The sequence below is a fragment of the Bactrocera tryoni genome, chromosome 1 (genome assembly GCF_016617805.1).
Source record: "Bactrocera tryoni isolate S06 chromosome 1, CSIRO_BtryS06_freeze2, whole genome shotgun sequence".
NCBI lineage: Eukaryota > Metazoa > Arthropoda > Insecta > Diptera > Tephritidae > Bactrocera > Bactrocera tryoni.
In genome coordinates this window covers 71213577-71237576 of record NC_052499.1, presented here as the reverse complement: position 1 = coordinate 71237576, position 24000 = coordinate 71213577, and the positions used below count along the sequence as shown (strand labels likewise).

The 24000-nt window shown below is 36.8% G+C and overlaps 1 protein-coding gene across 4 annotated transcripts in view; it reads left to right on the top strand.

Moving 5' to 3' along the window:
- LOC120766646 overlaps positions 1–23017 on the top strand; it is a 361298-nt gene extending 338281 nt beyond the window's left edge. For all 4 annotated transcript variants that reach the window (XM_040092269.1, XM_040092267.1, XM_040092268.1 and 1 more), the window contains 2 exons: positions 21628–21897; positions 22025–23017. In XM_040092269.1, coding sequence (XP_039948203.1) covers positions 21628–21897; positions 22025–22588 — 834 coding nt within the window. In that variant the 3' untranslated portion in view covers positions 22589–23017. The remainder of the gene's footprint in view (positions 1–21627; positions 21898–22024) is intronic.
- The last annotated feature ends 983 nt before the right edge of the window (positions 23018–24000 follow it).

Below are 24000 nucleotides of genomic sequence, written 5' to 3'. Positions count from 1 at the left end.
ATGCTACGCTGTTTGACTGCTAAATATTCCGAAGAGTGAATGAATGAAGATCACAAAAACGTTATACCATGTGATGAAAGGGGAACATTGTGACACTTTTTCCGATCGAAGTATTGTGTGCTTCAAAATGAAATTTTCATACTTGCACTTTAGACTTATTGTACTATGATATCACTTATATTGTTATTCTTCGAAAATAATCAACTCAACTAAATTGGCGTGGCTTTTTTGTCACCGATTTCTTAAAAATTGTTAATGCTCCAAGTTCTTAGCTTCAATATTTTTATTAGATTTGTATTTCAATGTCATAGGGTTTCTACAAAAAAGTTACCTTCGCTCCTAATTTTATGCTAACAGTGTCTTTCTTATTATTTGTGGTATTCAAAGATAAGTATGATCCATATATTTTCAAGAATTTTCGTAAATTTTGCCAATAATGAAACTCTCACAATCTAAAAGATGTAATTACAGTCTCTTACTTTATTTCTCTCTGAAAATAGAACAATGAGAGATAACTTTTGAGAAGCAATATCCGCGACATTCTTTCTTCATGAAGACTGACTGTTTCTTACATAGAAAATTTTAATAACCAGCCTCTACAAGAAGAAGATAACAGCACTCAATGGTAACCAAGCAGTATATGAAATCGTTCACAGAAATTTGTTTGATACCTGACAGCGTCTACTAGCGTTACTGTGGGCAAAAAGTAGTAAGACTTTTTAATCTAATTTTGAGCGAAAACCCATTCGTGGAAATATTTTTTTCTATATTTGTATGACTGTCGGTGTCATCTGTGCTCAAAGTCACATCAAAATAATCATTAGTGTATAACATGTGCTGTCTTCTTGAAGTACGTAAAGTATATTCGGCGTTTTTTTATACCCTGAAAAGCATACAAGTATATTAAGTTTGCTAGGAGTGTCGTAACAACCTATAAAATACGTATCTAAATAATTAGCATACCGAGCTAATTCGTTTTGGTCATATTCGTCTGTTCGTCAACCTGTCTGTCTGTATATAACAGAATAACCAGGGTTATTAAGATATCGAACTGAAATTTTTCTCCCGTTCTTTTCTCTCTAAGCTGCTCTTTTGTGAGAATTGCGGTATCAGACCACTATAGCATATAGCTGCCATCGGAATCAAGTTTTTGTATTTAAAACTTTTGCAATTGACAAGATATATCCACGAAATTTGGTATGAGTTATTGTTCATAAAAATAATGTAATATCGGAAGAAATTGTTCAGATCGGTTGACTATATCATATAGCTTCCATACAAACTGGACACATAGTTACTATAAGAAATGTACCTGTGAAGGGTATATTAGCTTCGGTGCAGCCGAAGTTAACGTTTTTTCTTGTTTAGGCAATATTTCGATGAATTTCAACCAAACCACCAGCCGATTCCATAATCAAAAATAATATTTCACTGTATGTGCTGAACGGCTGTCATAGTGTTTTCCACTGCTGCTGCTGACAGCGGCTTTCACTGATTTAGCTGCCGTCGTGTTTGTAACTGTTGCTGTATGGCTATGTGTCTACAACGGCTATCACTGCATTACCTACATGCCAACAAATACTAGCAAGCATAAGTTGTTGTACTCAAACGTCACTGTGACGACTGTTGAGATCACATGCCTGTACTTGTTGTTGTTGTTGCTGTCTGTCATGCGACATTCAAGTGCATTCAGTCTGTCGCTTGCAACTTTATCGAACACACCCGCGCACACTAGAAACGCAACGCGACAATGTTGGAAAATATAACGGATTTAAAATGAGCGAGCGTTAATCGAAATGCAGGAAGAAGACGGCGAAGCACTTAAGAGCAAGTAAGTGTGTATGTGTGGGTGAAGGCGAAAGAATTGATAGTGTGTACTTGCTAGATACAAGCAGATGCGTGTATGTGTATGCGCACTTTATTACTTACTTATGTAAGTGCATATTTACATGTGTGTACGTGTGGGTGTTTCCTGCTGGCAGCGACAATGAATAACTCGCCGTCGCCACTCTTAGCGCCTCGCTTAACTCTCTTGCGCCGCGCCGTGCTTTTAGCGCAAAATTAAAATTTAAAATAAAATTTAGTGACAAACGAAAAAACACACACACATACAAACATTTGCAGACTTAAGCTCATGTGGCACGTTCGCGCTTGTTTAAGCAGCCATAGTTAAATGAAAATGCTCTGCAATATGCACTGAGCGAATAGCGCAACTGCCATTATTGTGGCATTCAGCATAATTAAATTTCCCGCTCGTTTTGCAAATAAACTTTTCGACAATGAAATAATAAATCAGAATTATACCCGTCACAGCAATTATTTCGCGCGGCTTTTGTCATATTTTATGTTTTATTTCAAATGACGTTAAACGCGCCCGCCAATCAACATATTTCTCGTCATTATTTATAATGCGGCAATTTCATTAATTTTGAGCATTTTGAGCATTTGCAGCTTGACACTGAAATTGCGACACATTCGAATTTTGTCTGAAATTCCAAAAATGTGACTGACGGTCGACGGTTGAAGGCAAATGCGGCAAATATTTATCAAAATGTTATAATTATACATCGATGCACATAAAGCAATAAAGAAAGCAAATATTTGCCTTTCTAATTTGCACGCCCATACATAAATACATAAATTAATAGATTTCTGCGTATAATTAAAGTCTCATTTGAAGTGTCGAAATTTAATTTGGGCATAAAATTCAATGATTATTTAATTATAATTTAAGTGACACTGTGTTTATGCTTCAATTAACAGTGTAATATCCAGTATTATTTTTGAAATAAAATACAATTTTTGCATTCAACTAAAATGAGTGAAAGTGAAGATTTTCACCCACGACGGTGGCCGCTGACAGTTGTCGCAAATCAAGTGATTATAGTCATTAATTAATAATGGCAAGTTTCAGACCAGTTCAAAACGCAGTACTTATCAAATAAAACAAATAAAGAAGAGCTAAGTTCAGGTATAATTTGCAAGGATTAAAGCCGGAGTAATACTTTAAGGTACATAAAGCTTGTTAGTTTTAAAGCGAGTTTTCACCAGATTTTATTAATTCTAAGCATAAATATGCACCGTTATAAGAAAAGCGCTATACCTCAATTTTATTTTCTTGATATATTAATTCATTCTTGATTTGTATGCTGGAAAGTGAAAATCCCAGATGGAAGTTGTTATTTGGGAAGGTGGTATAGCTGAAGTGAAATTTCGCCCATTTTCACACTTTATTTCAAAATGGGCGATGTTGCAACCAGTCTCAAATTCTTATCCCGGCTCCTACAATACCTTGTCATACCATCTCAGGGGTAAAATGTAATTTAGTATTGTTTTATTGCGGTTTTATTAGTTTTTAACAGTATGGAGAGTGAGTGGGATTATCTTCGGATTTTATCCATTTTCACACTGTCGTTAGGAGTTCTTATTTTAATTGCGTTGGGCGAATTTTGTTGTTGTACTTTTAGTGGTTTAAGAGATATGTACGTTAAACTTATTAGATGGCGGCCCACTTTTTCAAAACTCTTTTCCCTAAGGTGCCCTTTGCCACTGCGATCCCATGTGCTAAATAACAGTTTTATATTTTAATTTAGTGCTTAGTTATGACAGTTTATAGGTTTTCGATTAATGACGTTTTGTGGGCGTGGCTGTAGTCTGACGCCCATCTACGATTTGCTATTTTTTCCAAATAACGCGCATGCCAAGTTTCATCGAAATATATCAGTTTTTACTCAAGTTACAGTTTGCATGACCGGACGAACGGACAGACAGACAGTCACCCGGATTTCAACTAGTCTGGTTATCCTGAAGAGTAATATATATACATGCATATATACGTATAACCGTTGTGTGAACAAAACTTGTATACTATGTAGCAACATGTTGCAAGAGTACACGCATGTTGAAAAATTTAACAGCCCAAGCATAGGGCAAAATAGACAAAAACTTTTTGGGAGAAAATAAACGCTTTAAGTTGCGCTTCTATCCATTATGGTCTAGGCTTATGTGGAGTATGGCATTAAACAATTTTTTTACCTTTCTCAATACTAATATTGATCTGCACTTACTGTTTCCTACAGAAAAATTTGGGCTTTATAACGTTTGATAATTGAAAAACAAGGCTAACACCAAGGCTGGTATGAAATTAATATCGTATAGAAATTAAAGAGACATGTGTATGAAGAAATCGAGCGAAGTGCCTATCTCGAACGCCACAAATGATTTTCAATCCGCAATCAATTCATTGACGCGGTTTTCTTTACCCTGAAATACAATTAGAATGTCATTATCTAATACTTAAGGCTACAAAGAGATTTTCGCTTCGAATGTTATAAATTGTGTTTTCAAGTTCATAGTAAATACTATATTCATAAATATAAAGTGCTTTCCAAAATAAACAGGACTTTTTGTCCATCTATATGCCGACAGGTGCGTTAGAATCTACTATCTTCATCGTTTGTCCAGTGAGAATTTCATGACATTTCATTGGAATTGAAGTTATTGCGTTTTAAGTGTCAGTGTATTTGTGTTATCGGTGCGAAAATGATCTTCGGCCCGAATATCGCGAAAATGAAGTTGGCGTTCGTTCAACAGATAATGCGCCGTCTCATTGATCGACGCTTGTGATCGATTATTTGACCAAAAATCACATTTTAACCATTAACCACTCCCCGTATTCTTCTGATGTAGAACCGTGCGACTTCCTCCTTTTCGGAAAAATGCATTTGAGTTATGCAGACATAGATGCCATTCAAAAAGCTTGCACCGGCAAGCTAAAACACTCGTTCGACATGCTTTTGGATCGTGCAAAAAGTTGTATTGAAGCAGAAGGAGACTATTTTGAATAAAATAAATTGATTTTGCCGAAAAAACCATTTGTTTTTTTTTAAGTTCTGTTTACTTTCGATCGCATCTTGTGATAAAAAGTTATAACAAACAAACAAACACAATAGTGTAGTGGGCAGACTTATTCGGTTATTAAGAATTGATATAAACTATCTCTTTAATACAAAAAATACCACGTGAACGTCTCTATTTACGATAGTGACATAAGCTTCTTCAAGAAGTTTTACCACTGTCGGATTGCAGAGTAAAAATTTCTGCCTTGAGCTCGTTAATGATTCGATATTTCCTAAAAACACTTTTGATTTCCCAATTACCGCACAGAAATAGTCAGTCGGCGTCGAAACTTCTAAATGATCGCAACTGGATATCTAAAACATCAGACATTTACGGCCCTTTTCTTGCAGAAACTTAATAATATGTTTCACAGTGTCACATCGCAGGCATTCTAACAAGAGCTTGTCTATGTATTTGTGGAGAGACATAAATACCCAAAATGTTGTCCATGCTTTGCAAAAAATATATTGGTTTGTATAACTGGTTTGTAATTTACAGTGACTCATAGCTTATTTTACCCATTGCACTGCTAACCTTTGAGAAAATATGTTAGCGAGTAGTTTGGGTTTATGTTTTAGCCAATAGAACTTACGTTGTACGTTCGCGTTTATCATGGAAGCACGTGTTACAATGATGAGAAAATGCGAAACTATTGAGTAATGAGAACTGATCCTTCAGCAACTCAAGAATATACTTTCTCGCTGATATCGTAATATACCAGAAGGCAATCGCATAAGACAGACACATTCTAAAGAAAAATTTCCGTTCATCTGATGATCTGGTTTTTTTCTCAAAAAGTAAGCAAAACCTACGATATCGGCAAAAAGTTAGCAAAACTACAAAATAGGAAAAATTCTTTACCTTAAATTCTTAAGCATACTTGTCTCAAAGTGCTGAAGATTTGTGTATAGCTCCCACTTTCTTCTTTAAGCAGGATAATATTGCGAAACATGCTTCGGAAATTGTTCGAAGGTGGCTCATGGTATAACTGATCTCACGTAATGAAACGGCCTTCCAAATTACCCGTTTTAAATGTTATTGAAAATATGTCAGCTATTTTGAATAGAAACAGCCGATAATGCTATATTTCGAACAAAATTACATAAAATTGGCCTTAAAAAGGGAATGGCGGACAATATCTCCTACAGCTACGAAGAAGCCGGTGAAGTCTATGCCGTCAAAAAAGAGGACACAGTACCCAGTTCAGAAAAAAAGGTATCCAATTAACACAGAAGCATAGGATAAATGCAAGAGAGGACCGCTCTGAGGGGAACTGGAATACCATTCCTAGTTTCGGTGAAGAAGAAAAAAGGTGTTTGTTTGGTAAAAAGTTTATACTTTCTATAAACTACAAAGTTAGTGAAGTTGTACCACACATTTTCAATAGTATATCCTTCGAAATCGCGTCATTGACACAAGTATAACTGAATCTTTTACTAAAAACACACAAACATACGTACAGTAGTAAAACAAAAGTAAGTGATGAAGTTACTTCAAGCGTAAGATGTCCTGTCGTCTGTCGTTCTTATTATGCAATATATGTATGCTGCTGTTGTTGATTTAACGGTTACAAGTTTTAGAACGCGCTCTAGTGAATCCACACACCATGCACCAGTGCAAGCAAAGCGCAACACACTCGCAACACATTTTTTTTTCATAAATTAAATTTAACAAAAAACGAAAATAAATTAAAATGCACGCGCAGCTGAAGTGCAAAAACTCAGGCGAGAGCACAAATGCAAACTTATCTAAAACACACACAAAGGCGGGCGGGAGAGTGAGCGGCGCATAGCGTGCTTCCTGCGCGCAAACTTCCTTCGCTACAATTGTTTGTGTGCTCCGCATATATTTATATTGCGTTTCTATTGTTGTTGTTGCATGTATGTAGTTGTTGGTTTTTATTATTGTTGGCAAAGTTGTTGACATCGCCGGATGTGGCTGGAATTTTGCATTAAGTGGAAACTGCGCGCCGCTGCCGGCGTTTAGTTGCGTTGCGCAGCAGCAAGTCTGAGGCAAGTTGCAGCGAAGCGTGCACCGCTCAGCGTTGAGCGTGTGTGCAACACACATGCGAAGTGAAATGTTGCCACTTAGAGCGTGTGCGAAACTTTTAGTTTTTCAGTTAAAAGCGGCGTTGTTATTGTTGTTGCCACTGCCGCCACTTTTGTTTAGCTCATGTGGTTGGTAATTGTTGAAACAATAAAAGGAGCAGCAACAGCAACGACAACAACGTGGTGGTAGTGAGCAAACTGTTGGTGGCTTCCTCGAGCGGCAACCAAACCGCCAAAGTCAAATGTCTACAAATGCCATTTAGCATTTGGAAATTATGTTGGCTCGCCTCTGATTTACGTACATTCATGCACATGTATGCATGTCTGTGTGTGCATGCATGAAGTGTACGTGTATCACTTGTGTGATGTGTGGCGCTCGCCCGCAAGCAATGTCATCCTGCCCGGCGCAATTTTCCGTTCGTCGTGACACTTTTTTTCTTATTATTTCTTTTTTCGCTCTCTTTTTGCAATGCAAATAAAGAATGCGAATTTAAAATGCATTCCAATTAATTCTTTCAGCTCATGGTTGTCGCACTTAATTCCTTCCTGTCTTAGTTGAAATGCAAAGTGTTATGCGCCCCTGAGTTCCATTAGAAAATTAAAAATTCACCAACAGCGCAACGTTCAACTCTCTTCGTAATGGAACGCTGTAGCGAATTAAATGAGCATTTTTTCATACTGACCGCATTAGTGATACAAGAGTAATTGGAGCTCATGTGGCCACACAGTGCGTCGCTTGTTTGATTCCACACAGAATAAAGACATGTTATGTAAAACTGGGTGCTCAGTTGGACCCATCAAGCACTGACTATGGAGAAATAACTTGTGAAGACTTCAGTTATAAGAAATAACTCAGGGCTACTAATTCTTAACTTTTATTTTACACTTATTAGAACTACTTAAACCAATAAAATTGTTATAAAGCTCCTGATTATTTCGCGTGCTTTGTAAAGGTACACCAAGCTTTGAAAAGCTCTAACAAAAGCGCTTTCAGTCTACTCAGATTTGTATCAGATTTTAGAGAGGCAATGCTAGACGTTTGCTATTTTAGTCATTAAACGGTGTTGTATCCTGTTATCTGGTAAGAGGATTTCTTTCTCTGTAAGCGGAAAGTCTCAGATTACAGCCAAAGACACATAAATAGTTTTAATTAAAAATTTTTTTGAACTTTCATTTACGAGCCGTTGATAAAAAGCCTATGTTGGAGGAATAAATATCATATAAATCAAGGAGTTTGAAGTATTGGTTCTACAAATAAGCAAATACTCGGTGTGGAAAGAGTTCTTTATTGAAGTTGGGTAATAATTTCGTCATCGTTGTAAGATATACCAAAAATGCCGTCCAGTGAACATGTTTATTTATATTAATTCCTCCTAAACGCTTATTAATGCTTCTTCTATTAAACTTTAAGAAATAATGCCTTAAATACCTGTATTCACTAACGCTTTGCATTCAATGATGCTGATACTCAAGGAAATACATCTACTTGCGAGTCAGGAAAAAGAGTTTTTTGCGCGACTTTTTTCCAAAAGGCTTTTGATTTAAAAAATACATAAAAATCAAATATTGGGCTTTAATTTAGTACTTTAATAAAGGGTGAATCATCTTGAAAATTTTTTGATACTCTTGATCTTATAGTTGACCTTCAGGAGAACATTCGAAAACAGGTATATAGCGGCGAGAAAGATTTTTCTGCCAATAATATTTACAAATCCAAAAACTTACAAAAAAAACGTTCGTTACCTAACGTATATACAGCTGTGTTCATTGAAATAGCAGTGCAAGAGAAGCGAAAATATATAACGGTTTTTTTTGCATATTCCTTTTTTTAGTTGATCGCTTGCACGTTGTTTTTGTAAAATGGAATACACAGAATAGAAAAAAGTAAAATCCCAGTTAAATTTGATGTGTTTGGTGCTCTTTTTTGATATTTTTGCGAATATCCACAACTTTTTGGCTGTTCACTGAAATAGCAGTTTTTAACTTTTCTCAACAAAAAGTGCCGATAAAATTTTAAATTTGTGAATAATGAGTTCGATTAAGTTTACTATTTAATTTAAAATGACAATACACTAAAACGGTAAAAAAATTAGATTTTAGTGGGTAGAGGACCTCACTTCTCCAAGGAAGATAGGCTTTGATTGTTGAGCTTAGAAAGGAGGGGAAAACATATAAAGAAATACAAAATCGTTTATAATGTTCAGCCAATATGGTATACAATGTCATAAATTATGAATTTAAGTCCGAAAAACGTGGTGCCCTACGCAAAACTATAAACTTAGGGGACCGACGCATAGTGCGTTTCAGCAAAAACAATCCTTTTGCATCCTCTAGGGAAATAGAAGCGGAGCTTAAGTTGGGAATCAGCGACGTAACCATTCGACGACGACTGATGAATGAAAATTTTAATACGTGAAGCCCACGAAAGGTGCCTTTACTTAGTCAAAGACATATCAAATCCCGGTTGGAGTTCGTCAAAAGCCATTGAAACTGGCCAATATCAAAATGGCGCAACATCCTTTGGAAAGATGCGTCCAAACTGTTCTTGTTTTGTTGAGCAAGCTCTAGACAGAATGTCCGTCAACCACCAAACACATAGTATATTCCAAATTACACGATCAAGAGAGTAATGCACGGTGGCTTTAAAATTTTGATATGGGCCTGTTTTTCCTATAGCGGTGTGGGCCCAATACATATGATCAATGCGATCATGGATCAAAATGTGTACGTGGAGATATTATGGAACGTTATGCTGCCATATGCCATTTGGAATATTCCTTAAAAATGGACATTCCTGCAGGATAACGATCCAAAACACACCAGCAAATTGGCTAAAAATTGGCTCAGTCAAGAAGAAATCAATTTGATACCATGACCATCTCAATCCCCGGATGTCAACCCCATATAAAACTTATGGGGAGACGTCAAACGCTTCGTTTCAAAGCAATCCCCGTCTTCTAAGCCGCAGCTTTGGCAGGTTGTTCAAGAGGCATGGCCCATATTCCTCTTAAGCGTTGCCAGGACTTGGTCGGCTCCATGCCACATAGGTGCGAGGCTGTAATAGCTAATAAAGGATACACAACAAAGTATTAGGACAATACAAAATGCTATTTAGTATAATTAAGTGAATTAACGAGTTGTGTTGATTTTTTTTCAATATTTTTTGTTAACACTGCTATTTTACTGAACAGCACAAATTACTGCTTTTATTTTATTATTGATTCATACTTAAAATATATAGATTAAATTAGCACAAAAGAATTTCTAAGTCATGTAAAAATAAATAATTTATCACTTCTAAAACAGTTTTTATTTCATATTGGTCTTTATAATAAAATTTGTCCATCCAAAACACACAGGTCATCTGCACTGCTATTTCAATGAACACAGCTGTAGTATATCTTAAAAGGTCGTGCGAAATTTTCTTGTTGATTGGTTCTGCCGTTTCGGAAAAATGTTTCTCACTTACTCTGAAATTCCTATTAAAACTAAGCTAAAAAACTTTTACGCTCACATGTCCGAAAATATTTGCCAAATTCGAAATATTCGAAATAAAACTGTAAAAAGAAATTGATATTGATAAATTCACAGGTGGACTATGAAAAAAATTTTTGAGAAAAATTGAAAAAATTGCCAAAATATATAAATATTTTACGGTTTCCTTACCGTGATTCCTCTCAAATCGCTGGAAACAAAGGTAATCGAAGCAATAATGATAATTTGCCGTCATTACAGTTGACATAATGAGAACCCCACATTATATGATATATGACATAAATACTCTTTCCAGTAGGTGCTACTTAAGTCTGAGTAGGCAATTAAAAAGTAAAATCCTTTCTCGACGAACAAAGACCAATCGCTACAAGTCCCTCATGGTTTCCGTCCTGCTATATGGTGCAGAGGCATTGACAATGACAACATCTTTCGATTCAATAGCCGCCAATGGAAGCAGAGGAAGAAGAAGACCTCCACTCCGTTGAAGTAATCCAGCCACCTTGAATCTTTAATTAGCTCCAAATATCGAAATGAAGAAACGACTGGAGCGCTATTGTTAACTCGGCTATAAGCGCGTAAGGGTATTTACAGTAAAGAAGAAGAAGAAGGCATAACGCATGTCATTAGCGCTGGCTAATAAATATATAGAAGGCACTCTTATGCTACCTATCAGGCATTTTTGATCCGAATTCTTTACTTTACTTAAAGAAAGTGCAATGCAAATATGCATCTCGACTATGAGGAGTTTGTTTGATTTCAAGTATATTTTATATGGACCATATTTTAAACTATTCTGGAACTTATTCTCTAATATTTTTAACGAAATTTCTTTTTAATCTGTTATTTACCTTAGAGTTTCGTCGATACAAAAACTTTATAAGAATTTCTACCGACAGTTTGAGAACGGATGAAATCGGAGGATAATCCCGCTCACTCCCCATACAATGGTACTGTTAAAAACTACTAAAAGCGCTCTAAAACAACAACTAAATCCGTCAGAGACATTCAATTTTACCATCGAGATGGTACAAGAGAGCTTTATGAGAGTCGAATACCTAATATAAAGATTTTCGAACTTCCGGGTGACTTTGTACCGCATATATCAGACAATATCTGAGTTATCCCAACGAAAATTAGAGAGCGTGTTTTACACATAACAGTTTATATTTGTGCCTAAAGTAGATAAATTTGAGCGAAAACTTGGCCTAGACCCTATAACTACAAATAATATAAGCATTTTTGAACATCCGGTTGACTTTACTCTATATGATTGGTTTCACCTTAAAGTATTTCCCTGGCTTTAATTCCTATAAGTTGCAAGAGTATAAAATGTTAGGTTGCACCCGAACTTAGCCTGTCTTTACTTGTTTTAATTGGTTTTTTTGAATAACGCTATTTCAACTTACTAATTCCCTCAAAATATATTCATCATTACTGTTGATTTAAGAAAATTATTGTCATTTTCTTTTAATTTCCTTGATTGTCTTTAAGAACAGGCCCTTTTCAATTTTGATAACTTCCGTACATAAGTTGAGCGATCATAAATCATAATTTAATACAAATTACCCTCGTCTTTGCTATTTAAAATAATTCTTTATTTTCATGCAGGACAACTTCATTCACGAACTACTTACATATATGTAGGTATAAACAGTATTCTAAATCAAAAACACTCACATGCATGTACACTCTCAACATGCCACATACAAGAGAAAAATTCTTCAGAGCATTTCCGAAAACCACTTCCGTTCAAATTATAATTTTACACTTTGCAAACTCAAATTTTTCAACAATAAAAATTTCCGGCTTTGCAATTATTGTGTGTGAGTGCAAAGCATTATATGTTTATATGTGTGTGTGTCCGCATATGCAAAATATATACACAAACACATTTACAATTGCAATGCTTCGTTGGCGATCACCGCACCACAACCACACAGGAAACCTCTCATTGAATAAACTCGTGGTTGGTTGTCTTCTGCGCTCAACACACACATACACTCACTTGCATATATCCGCCTCCCCAACGCACCAGCGTCACCACTGTGCGCACCATATCAGTGGCCATTTGGCAAATCCTGACCAGCGCTGGAGCTGGCGGAAACTTTCGGCGACATAATGTGGCACAGTTAGGCCGGCAAGAGCGAAGCGGCAGCGTATATATCAACTCGAACGCCACCAACCCGCACACGCACACATGCATGCACATGAGTTCAGTGGCAACATACGAGCTGAGATTTATGGTTGTTTGTGTGCCGGCGTATGTGTGTGTGTGTGTCCATTGTAGATAGGATGTATTGTGGTGCGGCACTGTGTTGCAATAATTCATAAAGTGTTGCATGCAGCTAGCAGCGGTGGTTGCAAGTGGACTTTTGAGTGTTGCATGGACGTCACAGCCATGGGAGTGGCGTTGGCAAACGAAGCGTGACGGCGCGCTGTTGCTGAATATCTTCAACCGAAATTAAAACTGTGCTGCCACGCACACATACCCAAACACATATGTATATGTGGCACACGTGTGAATATTTATATGTATATTTAATTGTGTGTTGCATGTTGCAAGTTACTTGCTGGCCGTTGCCAGTTTACAATTCGCTCATAACTCTTTGTTTGCCTTTTTGTTGTTTGTGTGCACACACATACACATACATATATTAATGGCTGTCAGTGTGTGTTATTGCCAAAAATGTTGCACTCACACACACTTATTAATTTGGAAACTTGCAGTTTCACTTTCGTTGTTTTCGTTGCACGACTAAAATTGTCCTTGCTCTCTTTGTTTTTATGTCCGGTTGGTTTTTGGTCGACCACGACTGTCTAGGAAATTCCGAGAAGATTAGGTATAGGCTTCGATTATTTAGGAGAATGCTGTCGAGGTAACAATCCTTCAGCAGTCGAGATGACACGATCAAATTTGCATGATCGTAACTCCGTCGACTTTTTATTCGGTTCCGATAGCTTTACGAAGCTGCTTTACCGTTAAAGAGATAAATCGTTTTTATTTATAGATCCTTCTCAAGTATGCAGTCGGTTCCACCCGAACATGGTCATCCCTAACATGTGGTTGTTGCACTTTTTACCGTTATACTCGTACTGCTGTGATTGCTTTTGCTCTGGTCGCTCTGGCAGCGCTGCAGTTAAGTTATTACTTCATAAAACCGGAATCACCGAAACAGCAACAAAAAAAAATACCAACATCGGCACTAATATCAACGTCCAGAACAACGGTGGACGCTTCAACTTGGTCCTGAATAACAACAACACCAACACACCCAAAGTTAGCGTCAGTATCAACGACAGTAACGACAACAACTACTGTAACAACAACAACAACATTAGCAAATACATTGCAACATCACATGTTAGCGACAATAATAAATAAAACAGCGACGAGTGTGACAACAACAACCACAATAGCAGCAACAGTGCACCTTAACTCCACGCTCGTTGCGCCGGTTTCAAATGTTGCCAATTTGCCGTTATGTTTTTTCGGCTTTTTCGCAACGCATTTGCATTTTTTACTCGTCCTTTTTTTGGAATTTTTTATCCTTTGTTTTTATTGCTTGTGTTTTGCGTGTTCTTTATTGCTTACTCAGCAACTGTAAATTAAAGCTTAGAAATGTGGCACACAATAATTCTGCTTTTTGCAACAGTTATTACAGTTATATATATGTATATAAGTATGCTATTTTTTTTACTTTTGGGCGCTTCGCTATTGTAGCTGATGCCGTCGAAATGTTGGCATTTACGGATTTGTGAGTTAATTTCGACACAAAAGTAGGCCAATGATAAGCTGAGGGGGGAATGCTATGCGCGTCCACCATTGTATATGCAGATACTTGTATATATGGTACATATGTTTAAAAACACACAAATTTGTTCCAAATTGCAGTTTTCATTGACAGTAAATTTGCTTGTCGAAAAATTGCTGACGTTAACTTGTTTCTTGTCAATGAAATCATAATTTATTGCTTTCAAGGCAGCTAATGAAGCTGGGCTGTTTGATTTTTATTTCAATTAATTGCTATATTTAATATTCTGGTGGAGTTTATATCAGGCTTATAGCCACAAACATTTTCTACATTCCAACAAAAGTATGTCCAAAGAAAAACAAATAAACGTTAATTTCGATGTTATAATACACGACAAAGTCTGCGTAGCGCAGTGTCAGTGTCAGTGTGTGAAAATTTTGAAAAATGTTTTTGTCGCATTATCGGATAGGATATACATACAGTAATAATAATTCTCTCAAATTTTAAAATCGAAATTCAAATTATTACGGTCGCTACAGCGTTTCTTGTCGAAAGGGAATCTTTAAACGCGTTTTTCTCATAATGGTGTTTTTCAAAACGGTTTCTAATTTCAAAGGAAGAGTTTCGAAGATATCTAGTTTTACACAGTTTTAACGTCATTCCATTTTGTCTAGCTTCCAAAAAAAACTCTCCATAGCGCGATAGGGATTTTCCTACAGATTAATAATTTTTTGGAAATTTTTGTTTTGGATCAAAACTGCGGTCACAATTGAGGACATCGTACAGGACCATTTTTTACGTGTTGGTTTAACAATTTATTTAACTATTATAGATCCAATAAATAAACAAAAACCAACTATTTTATATTAGTCATGAATGTATTTATTAAAAAAAAAAAAATCGCGAAAATCAGTGATTTTTCGAAGGGTCACTCTGAGACGATCCCTTAATGGGGAAAATTTATTATCATTCGAAAGAACATTATTTGGCATTTATTATTTGAGAATTATCTCTGTCTCAAATTGTCTATCCGTTGTGTCCAATTTTCGCTAACTCATTCGAGCATTTCGACTGGTAAATGGTGATGTTTTTCTCCAAGGCCTGAATCGTTGCCGGATTGTCTAACGGTGTGATATCACACGATCTTGGTGGCCAATCGATCGGTCCAAAACGTGAAATTATCTGCTCACCGAATTGTTTTGTCTATAGATCAACTGCTTGATGCGTTGTGTGATAAATTGCGCCGTCTTGTTGAAAGCAAATGTCACTGAAATCACAAGCTTTAATTTCAGGGATCGGTTATCATGTTACGATAACGGTCGACATTTACGGTTACGTTCTCCCCGGCTTAATTTTTGAAGAAATATGGACGAATGATTTCACCATCCAAACCAGACCAAACCGATGTTTTTTCTGGATAAAATGGGAGCTTTTAAATCTTTTCAATTTGATCTTTGCATCCAAAGTTCGGTTGTTCACATACCCATTGAGTCAGAAATAGGCCTCATGGATGAACAAAATTTGGCTAAAAAATGTCGGATCTTCTTGGAACTTTTCAAATGCCCATATACCAAAGCGTTTTCGCTGGGGAAGCTTTAGCGGCTTCAGTTTTTTTACTTTTGTATGCTTTTAATTTAAAATCTCGACGTGAAATGCGCCAAGACGAATGGCGCCGGGTCGACACCCCACGGTCTTCGAGTACGGCTGCTTTCTTCGCCGCGTGCTGGACGTACCATAGTCTATTCTGTCGAATTTAAACCAATATGACCATAAGTTGAGTGAAGCGCGAGATACACATTCTTTACAGAGCCTGAATTTTCGTAAAATAACTGAACGATTTGTAAACGTTGTTCTGACGTAAGTCTTTCCACGATGAAATGCCAAACAATCGTGTTATCTGTTAAAAAAGTTTAGTGAAAAAGGTACCTCTACTTAGATATCTTGTTATTTATAGTAAATAAGCTTCAATAATGATTCGATCTGAACACTATATTTAGAGATTTTAGCATTGTCCTGAACAATAGTTCATGCCAAGTAATGTCCTTGTCAAATAAAAATTTCCCATATTGTTTTTGAGATTGTTGAGGGTTGGAAAACAATATAGCTGTCGGACTATACGTAATTCCGATGTCTAGTTCACTTGACTCAAGCAGGCAACTCTTGCCGAGCCTTGAAAAAATAAGATTTTAATTTTGAAATATTTAGATTAAGGAACTTCTGAAGTTAGCAAACGATGCGGCAGCCAAACGGGAAGCCTTTAAACAAGTATTCATGCCTTTGTGTGGTTTGAAATGTAAAAGTGGCACTGTTATATACGATATATAATTCTTTAGTATATGTACTATCCAAACCAACAAATCGAATCACTTTACCTAAACCACCTATTATCACTAGCTTCGGTTAATCATCTTTCCATATAAAAATAAATATTTCACTTTGAAATTTTCAGCGCTTAATAACTAAACTTGAGATGTGCGAAGGTGAAAAATTAATAAATATTGTACAAAATATCAATTTAAACAAATGAAAATTAAAAATTAAAAAAAAATGTTCTGCTTAGACCCAAAAGTGTGATTAGTCAAAATAGAGCAAAATAGAGCAAAATATTTAATTTCAAAATTAAAATAATGAATAAACAACTACAAAAAAGAAAGAAATCAAAAATGAGCTTATACATATGTATGTTAATTTCATTTACCGCTAATGAATGATTCGCATGTTATCAGCAACCAGCAGCTAAATAAGCTCGACTGCTGGTGACAACTTCGACAAGCGGACGGCAGCTGCAGCAATAATTGCTTAACAGCGCAGCAGTTGTCAACCCGACAAACAAGCACACATATCTGCACACATACATACATATACATACATATGTATGTATGCACATATATATAAGCAATAAATATGAGGCTTTTTGCTGCAAACTAATCTCCCAGCCTGTTAGTTCATCAGTTGTGCTCTTCAGTTGTAATTCAATAATGGAAATTAGCAGAATTTTTTTCCGGCCACTGGCTTTGCGAATTTCACTAATTTTGCTTTACTGACCACGACAATGATAATTACGCTTTTGGGCTTATCAGTGTATATTGCCACACACACTATATATAATATATTTATAATATATTTTTGATTGCATATTTCAAAAGTTTGCCATTGACATCCATATGTCAAATTAAAATCGAACAAATTTAATCAACGCACACATTCGCATTTCAATATGGCACACACATATGTACATATGTAGATGTATATGTGGGTATGGCATGTAATTAAGTCGTGAGCAAATGCGAAATGCAATGAAATTGAATGCAGTCATCGGTTGTGGTTGTCCGCAGTCGAGTTCTACTGAGGATTTATCCATTGCCCAGAGTAATAATTTGTATTAAGCTCTCTCTGTGCGGTTTCGTGTTGAATGTGTGGGTGTTGCTTTATAAATGCAAGTAGCCCTATTTGCGACGATATTATTTTGTTATATTAGAACTAGTCCCTGGGTAATTAGTTAAGAACTATTACCGTGAGGACACGAAAAAAGTCTCACTTGGGCAGCTACAGGCGATCTTTTCTAGTAGGTTTGGGTCAAAGAGACCGTCACATATCAACAAAACGCCTAGAGCCTGCCACATATTTATTGAGCGAGCCAGTATCAATTCCAGTCAATTAGTCATTTGCTGAGCTATCGCGAGGTCCATAGATCAAGCATCCCTATGCACGAAGACAGAGGAACCTCTGCTCGTTCCCATCCTGTTGTAATTACTGATGGAATTTGCGTATTGATGCTTTTGTTTACAATTTCCAACGATTCCGCTGCAGTCAAACACCCAGACAAGTTTAATATGGAAGTAGCTTGATGTTAACGCTAGCGAGGTCATGCACTCCTTGCCTAGCAATTCACAGCCAGTGAGTTCAAGACTTGCAAATGAGGTCTGCTATCGGAGTGGATGCATACCTAAAGCCGTCGGTCGGAGAAATACATCAGCTGCTACCTTTATGGCTGTCACTTCTGCTTGAAAGACACTTAAAGCCAGAAAAAATTCTTGATTGAGAGCTAACGATAGAAGACTTGATCCCAATCTTATGCCTTAACTTCTACGCCTCTTCTCCAGCGACTTTGCCCAACCCACATATCTCTCGGTGATATGTGCGCGGAGAAGATGCCACTAGGAATAGGTTCTGCTCCTTTCTTATAGGATTAATATTTGTTGGTCGAATATAGGCCACGTCAGACACTTTTAAGTAAAAAGTTCGATTTTGAAACAAAGCGGACCAAAAATATTCTTGTCAGCGATAAATTGATTATAAATTATCGAAACGTTCATCTACCACAAGCGCACTTGCTACTGGGTATATTATATGAGGCGGTTAACCAATACGAACAGCATTCTAATTATACATTATTTAACGCAGAGGTATCACATATGTACACACCGATTATACAAATTAGAATTTCCATATTGATTTAAATATATGAATATATCTATATATCTATATGCATATTAAATGCAAACATACATACACATTGCTACCTTGACTATATGCGGGATCGTGAAAAATAGATTAATAGAAATTAAAAATTTGTAAATTGATATTTAATTCCCTTTACCATGGCTAATTAAATATTCAATCAACTGAAATTTTTAGATGCATCAGTAGATGATTTCTGAAAAAAATTGCTATTACGAGAAAACATATTATTTATAAATATGAATTATATGTATGTAATACATATAGCCTAACCTATGTATACATGGTTTTATATATGTACATATGTACATATGCAGGTGTTGTTTAATAATTTATTTAAAAAATCTGAAAATTTTCGGTTGGAATATTTGATTAAGCAATAAAATAACCGTGATAAAATAATAAGGGGGACAGCTTAACTCTGTTTGCGGAGGCGGTTAGAAATAAGTCTCCGAAACGGCTGGACCAATCGACTTGAAATCTGCACTCGGCTTTCTTGCCTTTGTCAGTGTAAACTGAAACATTTAAAGGGTCAGTAGTGTAATCTGGCATGTTTTTTTGGCCTTTTTTTCATAGAAACGTTTATTCTCCAATAGAACTTTTACCACATATCATGAGGTATATCGTGGAGTATATAAACAAATTTTTTCGGAATTTTTCGATGACATCTGTCGCAGAAATGGCAGGGTGAATGAGATGCGTTTTTTCACTGGCGGACACAATTTCTCACGTTTGGATCATCAGAAACACAAAAACCCAATTTATTCTTGAAAAGTACGTGAATGGTTATCGTCCCTACTGTCATGAAAAAAATTCAAAAATTGATGCCTGTCGTAAGAGGCGACTAAGATCCTGGCCACTGAGTCCAGGGCTGTATGGAAGCTAAACTGGTCGTAGCTTCTGCTACAAAGGTCAATACCAAAGACTTTAACCTGAGTACCACGGGGAGCAGTAGCCCCTGAGTTCGCTCCAGTCTGCTCGTGGGTTTGGCCCCGCTGTGGAGATTCGCAGGCTGTGGTTAAAACCCAAATCGCGGGAAGAACTGACTTTGTCAATCAAATGTGGAGTTAATTGCAACCGGGTGCGGACCCAAAGAGTACGGCAAAGTTTTAAATGGGCCTCGAGCCTACTACCAAGGTGATTAGTGTGTCCATGCCACACTGCCGATTAAAGTACTGAAAATCGTTACCCAGTTTTCAGGGCGCTGATCGACGCATTGTATTGATTCGTTGTGCTTTTGAGCACCGCGGAGTTAAGCTGTCGCCAGCAGGATCCCACGTTAAACACTATAAGACGTTGCCATGAAAAAAGGTTGATAAATAAAAAAGTAATTAACGTTAAAGTTAAAGTTAAAGTTAAAGTTAAAGTTAAAGTTAAAGTTAAATTTTATGTTAAAGTTAAAAGTTTAAAATTAAAAATTAAAAACCAAAAGCTTGCTTGTATGCATTTTTTACATAATTTTGAGGTTGAACCATCCCCCTCTTCCTCTTATCGACATCAGATCGCCTATAAACTATTTTTTTTTTTTTTCGTTTATGTTTATCTTCATTTTCCAATGGGTTTCAACCTACTATGGTTAATTTTTGCTTTAAACAAATATCGACCCGGGTCTTAATGACCTTCTTCAAAAGAAATATTTCCTTTTCCAACTGTTATTTGCAATTCTCCTCCATTACCGATAAATTAATTAAGTGTTGTCTTTTAAATATTTGTACATATAGATATAAGTATTTTTGTGTATGTAAATGAAAGCCATTATATTCTCCCCTTTAAATGTAAGAGTTTATGGAAAAACCAACAACAAAGACATTGTTTATTTTAATTTCAACTCAATTAAGCTCAGCAGCAAATTGGCAAATATCAACAACTAGCAGGCATAAAATTTTCAATTTTCAGTTGTTGTTCTTATTATTGCGCACATTGACACGTGGTGACAAAAGCTCTTTGAGCTGGCATTATGATATTCTTGCGTCTTTGTTGTCCTTGCAGTAGCTCATGGCTAGCGGCAACAACAGCTGCAGTAAAGTTGATGGAGCAGAAGCCGAAAGTGTCCAGCGGAAAGGGTTCAGCGGGAGACGGCGTGGGGATGGGAAAATTGCCTGCAGCTTATTTCAGTGTGACCGAACATTAATAACACTATTATTGTAAAATTATTATTATTATTATTGCAGTAATGCCTGCTTATAACAACAGCCATTGTATTGCTGCGGTAGCTTGTGGGCCGTTGCAATTGCAACACACATGTAAAGTTTAAACTTTATAATTAACTAGCTGATGTTCTTTAGATCAATGTATGCTTTTAATATTAAGCCACTGCTAGGGACTGATGGATAATTTAATCAGTTGGAGACAGAATTTTTAGTAATTCGACTATTCCTATACATACATACATACATATATATACTGGCAGTGTGGAGTGAACCCATAACAGAAAATGGATGATTTCGAATACGAAGGAAACTGAAAGGTTATCTTATTCGAAGTCCGAAGTAACAACTGTTGGCAAGAGTTATTCTGCGTTGGATTTCGAAGCTGACGATGTCGCTGGTGTTAATGCTGGTTCCAAGTTAGACGAAATTATCTACAACTATCTTCTCTGTCCCTATATAGAGAATATAAGTTCTAAACCACTAGAACTTCTTGTAACAGACTCTTCCTTTCCTATTTTTTCTTGGCCACCGTCAGCAACTAAGCTCCCTCGTCTTTGCTTAATAAATTCATCTCACCGAAATTCTACTTAACTCAATCTCAGTCATAAGGTATTGATTTTCTTCCCGCCGAAAAGAATTATAAATCCGCCACCCAGTCCGTTGACTTTGACAAATCAAGCACTGACTGCGAGAAAACTTTGCAACAACTTTCATTAAACTATTTTTTTTTTTGCTGGCAAATAGCCAAAGATAAAAAGTTTGTCATGCCACGCTTTTGCCAAAATAATTAACTTACACGCGGTACTCTCTCACTCTTTTCAGCTCACAAACTCAGACGCCACTTCGGTAACGCTGAAGGGTGTCAACCGCGAACTAACCGGCAACTACCAGTGCGAAGTGTCCGAAGATGAGCCGCTCTTCCACACCGACATACGCGCCGCACACATGCAGGTCATCGAACTGCCCAAGGATGAGCCGGCTATGCAGGTGGACAAGAAGGTCATCACCATGAATGACAATTTCAAGGCTGTCTGCACGGTTGGGATGTCATATCCGCCAGCCAACATAACATGGTATATCAATGGACGCAAGGTGAGTTGACAGTTGCGAATGTAGACGAAGTTTCGAGGTTTTCAATTTAAATTTACAATAAATTGTCCAATTAAAATATAATACTTATATCTTTTAACACGGATCTATCTCTCTCGGCACATGACAGATTTACAAAACACCCTTTCAACGCATCAACCACGTCGCCTTCGAAGGTACCTCCACATACTCCTCGCTAGAAATCTCCCCCCACAGCCAAGTGCTGCAAGGTTTCTTCCAGACGGTGCCCAAATACCAGACGACAAGTATACTGCTGCTATGCGAGGTCTCCATACTGCATGTCTTCCATAAGAACGTGCAACAGCGCCTGCTGCTGAGCGTAACGCCGCCCACCACCATCTCGCCCAACCTACTCGGCCTGGAGGGTTCGAAACGCATCAACGGCGATCCAGACAACTCGGCGCTCACAGGCGGCGTAGCCAGTAGCCACAACAGCAGGCGACGAATAGGAGGCGTGTTCGCGATCGTCGGCATGGCATTCATTGCACTGATGGCGGTGGGCGTGTGCCATGGCGCTACAATGGGCGCGCTCGCCGATGATACAATGCCACCGCTTGCAACTCGGTTCGCTGGGGCAGCGGCTTCGTCGAAGCGCCAGGCGGTAGTTCTCGCGACGTCCGCGCCATTGGCACCAAGCGTGGCAGCAGTGCAAAAAGCTGTGGCTCAGCTGTGACCTCAAAGCAGCGTATATATTAGTGGTGACAACCTCAGTGATGGCAAACAAATTGCAACAACTACAAAGTAAATAAATAACGTCGTTTGGTGGATGCAAAAACAACAAAACGCAGAAATGGCAACGGCAGCGGCAGCAGCAGGCGTTATGAAGGCTAACACGGCATGCAAACTATAACAGTAGAGAAATGTTAATTTAATGCAACAACAACAACAACATAACAACAAAAACCAAATCAAAATGGCAAACAATGGAAATTGGTTTTGCACATGAAATTTAATTGTGAAAAACACCACAAAAATAGCAGAAAATTGGAAAAATTAAACCTAATATTAAGCATACAAATAGCGGTAAATGTAGCAAAGCAACAAAAAATTATGCAAATATGTCTGGTATAAATGAAAACAAATAAAAAGGCGTAAAGTAAATAATGAGAAATAATTATAATGAAATTAATTTATATATTTGTTGACGGCAATAAAGATAAAACACTACAACAACAACAACGCTAACCGCAGTAGTGCGCATGCGTCATATGCCCGAAGAAAAGCCATAATAAATAACAGCTAACTAATAAACACATAAATATAAATTGAAAATAATTAAATGTAAATTAAGTTTTTAAGCAGCAAAAACAAAAACAACAACAAAATGTATGTTAAATAGCAAAAGAAATGCGTTAAAAAGAAAAATCAAAAAGAAAATCCTTAAATGTGTTAGTGTGTAAGTCTTGGCATAATTGGGGCGCAGCAGCATCTTCGCTGATTACAGTTATTGCAATTACACAAAGGCGCTATTCACGCTTTCTGTATGTATGCACAAGTGTACGCATAACTTATGGAGTATTAAAATCAAAACTTTCAAGCAAACATTTATTGTAGTTTTAAGGCTTACAAAACCACAAAATGTTGCTGCAAAGTGAAATCCGGCTGAAAAGCCGCTTATTTACACAGCAACTTGAAAATGTTGGTGGGCGACATTGAAAGCGACAAAAAAATTAAAACTACTGCGAGTACTTGTTTATATATTTATTTGATTTTATATGATTTATTTCGGTTTAATTTTATTTTTTTTATTTTTTTGGTCCTTACTCTTCCTGGTTTTTAAAAATGTTTTGATAATTATAAAATGATAAAGTTTTCCATATTAAAACTTGATTCCGATCGTCCAGTAATTATGACAGTTATATGTTACGTTTATCGATATGATATGTTCTTAACATTTTTTAAACAATAATAATTGACAATTTTCTTGAAGATGTCCCGTCAATTGAAAAAGCTTTCCATACAGACACTTTATTTCAATCGTACTGATTGTATGGCAGCTATATGCTATAAATTCTTGGGCAGGAAAGGACGTGTTCAAAATTTCGGTTTAATGGCTTAAACACTGAAATGTTTCAATTAATTAAA